We start from the raw sequence: 9,400 nt of genomic DNA, 5'->3' as shown, positions 1-9,400 counted from the left end.
AGCTGCAAGAGTTGGGGATGGCGCTGTGATGGACATTTCTCTGCCTACGGAGCCCTTTAGAGTCCACAGTTCATTTAAAAGTCAGCTCCATCAGGCTCGCACATTCCACGGAGTGTTTCATAAGGTGGGGAGCGAGCCTTCACTCCCGCTGCCTCGCTCGCAGCAGTGTCTGCGGAGCGACCAAAGCGAGAGTGTGCTAGAAGGAAACAAATCCTCCTCCAGTGAGGGGATCGGACCCCGAGGCAGAGAGGAGCCTGAGCAGGACGCCAGACCTCCCTCCTGAGTCAACCCTCACTGCGAATAAAGAAAGAACACGGGACATAAGTGACCCAAACAGCAAGGAGCACCTGTGTTATTTTTACCTGCGGCACATGACATTACAGCTAGACTGCAGTTTCACACGGCTAAGAACGTTCTTTACAAGTGAATCAGTGTTGCACACAGACACACACAATGTGCGCTCTACAGACCCCGTCTTCAGCGACCTCTCTGTGGTCGTGAACGAACGAGCACCGCGCAGCAGCAGCTGACACATCGTCTTAATATGATCCTGGACCTGGCGACAACAGCGTGTACTCGTCTCGGTGGGATGTGAACTATCTGCCTGGCCTCCTGCGCAGGCCGGGCACCCTGGGCCTCTGACAGCCAGCCCCGCCCCCCCTGCGTAACTTAATCCCCAAGTCACCCACACTGCAGGGCCGGCTGAGTCCGGGGGGGGGGGGGGGGGGGGGGCGTGTCGGCGGAAACTCTCCGGATGAGAAAGTGAATTCGCTCCTCCTTACCCGCCAGAGCACCTCCCGCCTCCAGGAGACGCGTGACAGGTGGCCTCTGGGAAACGGGGCTTTGGGTTGGGTCAGAATCCTCCAGTCCTAACGGACCTCCTACTCCATGCAGCTTTCTCAGGCGGCCCAGCCAGCCGCGCAGGGATAAAGAGCCTCCTACATTGGGTCCCGCGGTTGCCCTGTTGGGCTGGCACGTGGTCCACAAGCTGGGTCCTCGCTTCCGTTTCCAGTCCGTCTGCTGTGAGAACAAATGTCCCCAAGGGCACAACATTCAGAAAGGACCACGTCCACGAGCGGGGCTCCTCCTGTCACTGGCTCCCGGCCTGCCGAGCAGCTCATGGCAGGACTGTCACCCCGGGGCAGGCTTTCCTGAAGCCCCACCTGCCTCCAGCCTTGGCTCTGCAGGGCAAGGACCAAAGGCTCTATCTCACGCTTCCTCTGGCCGCTGAAGACCAGAGGCACAAACGTGCTTCTGGGGCCGGCAGCTCCGTTATAAGCAGAACAGGGATAAAGCGAGCAAGAGATCCAGGCAGTGGCAGAGCAAGAGCGCTCTGCGCGCCTTTTCCGAAGTGCCAAGAACACACGTCTGCGTGGCCTCGTGCTCCTAAAAAGGTGCGAGCAAGGGGCTTCAGCTCAGACAGCAGGGTCTTACCTGCTCTGGCCCCATCACCCCCACAAACAAAACGCTGTCCTCCTGAACCCAGCAGGGCACCAACCTGCTGGAGGCCGCGGAGCAAGGCCTCCGGGACTCTGAAGCGTCGCTCTTGGCAACGGTGGGTCCTCCGCACGAGGAACGCAACGTTTGTCCGCAGGTAAAGCAGGCTGGCCTGGCACGACGCGTCAGGCCTGTGCCCAGAGCCGTCCCCTCTGACACTACAGCAGAGGCAAAGCTACGCGGTGCATCACCGCCGACGGGGGAGGGGCGGGAAAGGAGTGAGGCCGTCGGGCGTCCGTGCTCATGTCCGCGGTGTTTACGGGGACAGCTGTGTCAGCACCAGGAGGACACAGGAGAGCCATCGCAGGGGCCTGGCCGGCGATGACACGTGGACACGGACAGGGGCGCTGGGTGCAGGGGGCGCTGGGAGCGGACGGGTCACAGGGACTGAGCAGCAGACACCCCCACCCCGGCTGCTTTCACTCCGAGCCCTGGGGGCTCCGCCTCCTCAGCGCGCCCCCCACACAGGCCCTGGCAGCCCCGATGCCCGGCTCTTCGCGGGCGCCTTCCTCCCGCTCGCTGGGACCATCTGCGCCGAACCCAGCGTGCTCTGCCAGGACCGCGGGGTCCTCCTGGGCAGGAAAACAGCAGGAACAGGTTTCCGGCCGGGGGCCGCCTGGGGCGGCGGCGCCGTCCTCCGGGGCTCTGGGCTTGGCTGGCATCTCCCGACCCAGGCGGCCCGCCTCCTCTTCTTCCGGCAGCTCCATTCTTTCAGCGATTTCCTCGGCGGAGGGCTCCTGGGGGTCGGGGAAATCCACCAGGATGGTTTCGGGCCGACGCCTGACCCCATCGGAAAGGTCGTGAATCGGATAAGTCTCTTCAGGGTAACCTGGAGAAAAAACGGCACGGAGTCTTACCACAATGTCACTGCCACCTAAATAAAGTGTGAGGCTCGGGACGCTTCTCAGACTGCAGCCGTCCCACCCCAGCAAAGATCGCGGAGCTGGCCCGACCGCCGTGCCGTCCCCTGGGAAGGCTCGGGGCCAGCGGGCTGGCCCCCAGCTCCCCGACATACAGACGCCTCCACTGGAAACCCCTTCTCAAGTGCAGGGTGCTTGGGGCAGGGGCTGAGTCTCACACCTTGAGCTTCGGCAGGGTGAAGATGGAGCCTCAGTTTGAAAGGAAAGTGACCAACACCAGACGGCGCGAGCGCGGCTCCGGCCAGTGTTTATCAGTTCTACTCGGAACCACGGCCACATCTTCCAGGGGAGTGGGGTGGACGCTGAGCTCCTTAAAAAGTACACCACAAAGCCTTCTACTCATCAAAGCAACTGAAATGGCCTGAGCCAGACCCGCCCGGGACCCCGAAGGACAGGCCGCCTCTGCAGACGACAGAGCTCCCACTGCCATCCTGTCCTCACCAAAGGGGCAAAAGCAGACAACAGCCTGGTAAACAAGTCCCAGCAACGCTAACGAGAACGGAGGAAACGCTGCCAAACTGAAGGACGGAATGAACTCAGCCTGCGTCAGCCAAGCCGAGCCGCAGAGGAGCTGCGCCGGGGCTCCTGGGCCGCGGCTCCGGGGCCGGGGCTCCAGGCCAGGCCGGGGCTGGCGACTGCGGCCCCGCTCACGGCACCACGTGAGGCCCGAGACCCCACAGCCAGGTGCACGTTATGCTGACTGGCAGCCTCCACCCTACCGTGAGCCATCTTTTGGTCTACAGATTCTGAAAAGCGGGGCTCACTGTGGTGCCACGTGGAGTATCGAGAGACATCTTACAACACTGATATTCAGGAAAAGAGAAACCAGCAAGAGTCCTGCAGACTCACTGGGACATTGGACAGACACAAGTTCTGAAAGGAAAACGAACCACCTAGAATCCCACCACGGATGACACCTTGCCGGGTCCTGCTGGCTTTTTGCCCTATGCAGACACGTCTTCCCCTCTTTTGACGAAGACGTGCCCGCTGTGTGCAAGCGTACCCGGCCCTTCTCAACGTCACCGGGCACGCGAGAGCTGGCTGCAGACACGGCCCACAGCCCACACACGTCCTGCGCCTTTTCTAGGAGACAGTCAGAGCCTCTCCGGGCTTCCGCCGTACGTCACACGTGCAGGTGTGTGAATAAAAATCCACGTCCACCTCCCCAGTTCCTCAAGACAGACTTCGGAAACGCGGACACTAGACCAAAGGGAACGGACATTTTAAAAGCCTTTTTTACACTCTGCCAAGTTGCTTTCCAGAAGAATGATAGAAATTTTCAGTCCTACCAGGGACGGAGGAAAGTGCCCGTCTCATTAGATCCTCGCCAGGGCTGACGGCCTCATGCCAGCGTCGGGCCAGTGCCGTCCTTCGTTCCCGGGCTGAACTCACTGCGGTCGGAAGGCTAGCAGAGGGCAGCGTAGCTACTCAAGGCCTCACAGTCTCCCCAGCCAAGGGCGGAGGCGGCCGGGGCTCTGCTTGCTGGTCAGCTCCTTGCCACCCAAGGCTGACGGGAAGGCCGTCTGTGGGCAGGTTGCTGCCTTCTCCCCACACCGAGAGCAAAGCTTGCTTTTGGACTCTTCCGTGGTTGTCTGCTTTGGGTTCAGAGGGGAAAGCCTACTGAGGAAAATTAAATACGACTCACAGCCCTGCTCCAGTAGCCTCGTCGGCCAACAGACTCGAGACCTTCATTAAGCAGATGAGCAAGCAACAGAACTCACTGGTCCTAAGAGGACATCAAACCAGGAGAACCAAACTCAAGCCCACTCTGGGGAGCGCCCCAACACAAAGTCACTGCCGGAGCTCCCACTGAGGCATGGTGGGTTATGAACCTGACTGCAGAGGTGCGGGTTTGAGCCCGGGCCAGGGGCAGTGGGGGAAAGGCTCCAGGGTTGCCACAGCTGCAGCGTAGGGTTCAATTCCTGGCCCAGGAACCTCCATGTGCTGCGGGTGCAGCCAAAAAATTTAAAAAAAAAGTCAATGTAGAAACAGGAGCTGATGTCCATGAGCTTACAATGAAATTCCCCGTGATACTCAACAGGTTACTGCACTGATAAAACCAACAGCCTTCAATGTAACAAGGGAACAAACAGGACAGAAAAGAGCTGTAGGCCAAAGTGGGCGTGACTGAGAATCCAATTAATATCCCAGAAGTTCAAGGGAAGGAATTCTCCTAGAACAAAGAGGACAGATGGAAATTACGAGAAAACACACAGGCTGCTTAGAAGATCCATCTGAGATCCAATCTCGGAATTACTAGAATTCTACAACGAGATGACAGAGTAGACCAAATGGAAGCAAAAATCAAAGCGATTATCAAAGATTCTCTACCTGAAAGAAGACTCAAGTCTTCGGATGGAAAGAATCACTGACCGCTGGAGTAAAAGTATTTACTACCCACACATGAACACACACGCAGACTGGGAGTTCTAGTGCGGCTCAGCAGGTTAAGGATCTGATACTGTCACTGCAGAGGCTCAGATCGCTGCTGTGGCACAGGTCTGATTCCTGGCCTGGGAGCGTCTACATGCTGCGGGTGCGACCAAAAAGATGCACACACAAATATGTGCTGATGAACGTGTATACACTCAAGTTTTTAAGCATAAAAAGAATACAAATTTCCAGACAGAAAACAAAAAAAAAACTAAGCTACCTAGCTAACAGGCTGCCCACTGAGAAAAGGAATCAGACTGGGAGAAGATTTGTTATTTTCAACATCAAATGAAAGGATAAAATGCAGCAGTGTTTCTTCTAAGACTAAAAGGGGAAGTGGCATGATCATATTTGATACCCAACCCATTATCTGTATAAAGTGAAAACTGCTATGTACAGTTACTCCGAAGTGTATCATTCTATAGGGGGATGGGAGAGGAACTTAAGCACCGATATAAAAATTGGTCAACAATTTAAATTCAAGAAAGAAGACACGGTATACAAGAAAGTGAAATCAGTAGGAATTACCAGTGTAAAGTAAATAATTATTAATACTGTGGTTAGACATTTAATGCCATTGTTAAGAAATACTTCCAACAGAAAAGGCTAATATTTTCACAAGTTAACAACACTTGTAGCTAAAACTATACATAATTTCAATAAAACCTAATCTGCAGGGAGAAGATAAATGTGATAAAGAGTTGCAATCTGGAAGATGACAAAGGAATTCCAATTTTCATTTCACTGATTACTAGTGAGAATTAAATACTTTTTCTTCTATTTTGTAACTAGGCACCCTTTTTTTTTCTTTCTGCACTACCTGTCTAGGCTTCTTTCGCTGATATCAGTCATGTTTGTTACAAATATTTTTCCAGTTCGGTATTAGCCTTGAAAACCACGAGTCTTTGATCTCCAGAAGGTGAAACTTTTACGTATTCAAGTTACACTATCCTTCCCTTATAATTTCTTGCAGCTGCTTTTATAAACTCATTTCTTTGTCATTTTTTTTTTTAAGGGCCACACCTGCAGCATTTGGAGGTTCCCAGGCTAGGGGTCCAATCAGAGCTGTAGCCGCCGGCCTGCACCACAGCCACAGCCACGCAGGATCCGAGCCGCGTCTGCGACCTACACCACAGCTCACAGCAACGCCGAATCCTTAACCCATGAAGCAAGGCCAGGGATCAGACCCGCAACCTCATGGTTCCTAGTCAGATTCGTTTCTCCTGCACCACAGTAGGAACTCCTGAACTTTTTATTGTTTACTGTAAAACTACTAGAGTGCACCAGCGAATTTGGTAAAGTTTTGCAGGATACAAATAATAAACAGAAATCTCTCTTGCTGTTGCTGGTTTTTTGTTTTGTTTTTCTGCTTTTTAGGGCAGCACCTTCTGCATATGGAGGTTCCCAGATGAAGGGTTGACTCGGAACTGCAGCTGCTGGCTATACCACGGCCACAGCAACATGGGATCTTAGCCGAGTCTGCAACCTACACCACAGCTCACAGCAACACCAACCCTTAACCCATGAAGCGAGGCCAGGGATTGAACCCGCGTCCTCATGGATACTACTAGAGTTCATAACTTCTGAGTGACAACGGGAACCCTGATGTTGGTTTTTTGGTGTTTTTTGTTTTGTTTTGTTTTGTTTTGTTTGCTTTTTTTGGCTGTGCCCACAGCATGCAAAAGTTTCCCAAGCCAGGGATCAAACCTGAGCCACAGCAGTGACCCAAGACAAGGCAGTGACAATGCTGGATCCTTAACCACTAGGTTACCAGGGAACTCCAGTGCACAGAAATCTGTTGCATTTCTATGCACTGAAAATGAAAAGATCAGAAAGAGAAATTAGGAAACAGTTCCATTTACTATCACATTAAAAAGAATAAAATACTCAGGAATAAACCCACCTAAGGAGGCAAAAGACCTGTACTCTGAAAAGAGTAAGCACTGATGAAAGAAAAGAAAAACGACACAAACAGTTGGAAGGTTTATACCATGTTCTTGGGTTGGAAGCATCACTACTGTCGAAACGAATTCATCACTCAAGGAAATCTACAGACTCAGTGCAATCCTTATCAAATTACAAATGGCATTGTTCACAGCACCAGAACAAAAAAATTTTAAATTTGTATGGAAAAGCAAAAGACCCCAAATAGCCAAAGCAATCCTGAGAAAGAAAAACAGAACTGGAGGAAGAAGGCTCCTTGACTTCAGGCTATACCACAAACATACAGTCATCAAAACAGCAAGGTACCAGCATAAAAACAGAAATATAGATCAATGCAACAGGGTAGAAAGCCCAGAAATAAACCCAAGCGCCTACAGTCAACACATCTATGACGAAGGAGGCGAGAATACACAACGGAGGAAAAGAGTCTTCAATGAGTGGTGCTAGGAGAACTGGGTGGCTACATGTAAGAGAATGAAATGAGAACACTCTCTGACACCATACATAAAAATGAAGTCAGGAGTTCCTGTCGTGGCGCAGTGGTTAACGAATCCGACTAGGAACCATGAGGTCGCGGGTTCGGTCCCTGCCCTTGCTCAGTGGGTTAATGATCCGGCGTTGCCGTGAGCTGTGGTGTAGGTTGCAGACGCGGCTCGGATCCCGCGTTGCTGTGGCTCTGGCGTAGGCCAGTGGCTACAGCTCCGATTCAACCCCTAGCCTGGGAACCTCTATATGCCGCGGGAGCACCCCAAGAAATGGCAAAAAGACAAAAAAAAAAAAAAAAAAAAAAAAGTCAAAATGGGATTAAAGACCTAAATATAAGACTGGATACTATAAAACTCAGAGGAACACACAGGCAGAACACTGGACATAAACCACAGCAATATCTTTTCAGATCCACCTCCAAGAGTAGTGAAAATAAAAGCAAAAATAAACAAAAGGGACCTAATTAAACTTAAAAGCTTTTGCACAGCAAAGAAAGCCATAAACAAAACGAAAAGATAACCGACAGAGTGGGGGAAATCTTTGCAAATGAAGTGACCAACAAGGGATTAATCTCCAAAGCAGCTCATGCAGCTCTATAAAAAACAAACATACGGACAAACCAAAAACTCAATCAAAAATGGGGAGAAGATCTAAATACACATTTTTCCAAAGAAGACATAGAGATGGCCAAAATGCACATGAAAAGATGCTCAACATCACTAATTATTAGAGAAATGGAAATCAAAATTACAAAGAGGTATCACCTCACACCTGTCAGAATGGCCATCACCAAAAAGCCCAGAAACAATAAATGCTGGAGAAGGTGCAGAGAAAAGGGAGCCCTCCTGCACTGTTGGTGGGAATGTAAACTGGTACAACTAGTATGGAGAACCCCATGGAAGTTCCTTAAAAAACTAAAAACAGAACTACCACATGATCCAGCAATCCCACTCCCAGGTATCTATCTGGAGAAAACCCTACTTTGAAAAGATACATGCTCCCCAATGTTCTGAAGCACTACTTATAATAGCCAAGACATGGAAGCAACTTAAATGTCCATCAGCAGATGAATGGATAAAGATGTGGTGTATATATATACAAAGGAATATTATTCAACCATAAAAAAGAATGAAATAATGCCATATACAGCAACATGGATGGACCCAGAGATTCTTATACTAAGTGAAGTCAGTCAGACAGACAGATACCATATGCTATCACTTACATGTGCAATCTTAAAAAATGATTCAAACGAACTTATATACAAAACAGAAATAGACTCATAGACTTCAAAAACAAACTTATGGTTACCAAAGGGGAAAGGTGGGGGTGGGGAGGGATAAATTAGGAGTTTAGGATTTAACATATACGAACGTATATGTTAGTACACATATAGTTAGTGTGAAACTAACTGTAACTAACATAGTTATACCATGTTAGTATAACACATTTCACTACTATATATGAAATAACCAACAAGGATCTACGGTACAGCACGGGGAACTCTATTCAGTATTCTGCAATAGCTTCTATGGGAAAGAATCTGAAAATGAATCACTTTGCTGTACACCTGAAACTAACGCAGCGTTGTAAATCAACTACACTCCAATATAAAATTTAAAAATTTCTCAAAAGGATTCCTCAGGGTTTTCTATGTAGGCAATCATGTGATCTGCAAATAGGAGGGGTTTTCTTTCTCCCTTTTTAGTGCGTATGCTTTTTACTTCCTCTACATGCCTCATTGCACTACTGAGAACTTTTAGTTCTATTCTGAATAAAAGTAGTCATCCTTGCCTGTTTCCAGTCTTCGGGAGAAAGCATTCATTATTCACCATTAAATATCATGTTAGCTGTAGATTTTTATAGATTCTCTTCATCAAGTTAAAGAATTTCCCCTCTATTCCTATTTTTCTGAGAGTTTTTTAGGAACAGATCATGCATTGCTTTTATGCTCAAGAAGCTTTTTCCTGCTAAAGAGCCGGTACAGGAGTTCCCTGGTGGCCTACTAGTTAAGGATTCAACATTGTCACTGCTGTGGCTTGGGTTTGATCCTTGGCCTGGGAACTTTAGCATACCATGGGTGTGGCCAAAAAAGAAAAAAAGTTAAAAACAAAACAAAA

General features: G+C 49.8%; 1 protein-coding gene across 29 annotated transcripts in view; it reads right to left on the bottom strand.

Moving 5' to 3' along the window:
- RIC3 (RIC3 acetylcholine receptor chaperone) overlaps window positions 1-9,400 on the bottom strand; it is a 50,748-nt gene that overhangs the window by 2,276 nt on the left and 39,072 nt on the right. For 6 of the 29 annotated variants that reach the window (XR_001298561.3, XR_001298562.3, XR_014814476.1 and 3 more), the window contains exon 6: window positions 783-2,326. Coding sequence is in view for 6 of the 29 variants with exons in the window: in XM_084974946.1 (XP_084831072.1) it covers window positions 1,917-2,326 (410 nt within the window). In the remaining 23 variants the exon portion in view is untranslated. Of the gene's footprint in view, window positions 1-325; window positions 2,327-9,400 lie in introns of those variants that run through there. The other 23 variants (XM_084974946.1, XM_084974945.1, XM_003129394.6 and 20 more) reach the window with 8 other exon arrangements.

The sequence above is a fragment of the Sus scrofa genome, chromosome 9 (assembly GCF_054392235.1).
Source record: "Sus scrofa isolate SSC_HxYL_T2T_F1_AM1 chromosome 9, Sscrofa_HxYL_maternal_Yorkshire_Landrace_v2.0, whole genome shotgun sequence".
In the NCBI taxonomy this organism is placed as follows: Eukaryota; Metazoa; Chordata; class Mammalia; order Artiodactyla; family Suidae; genus Sus; species Sus scrofa.
This window is presented reverse-complemented; position numbering and strand designations above follow the sequence as displayed.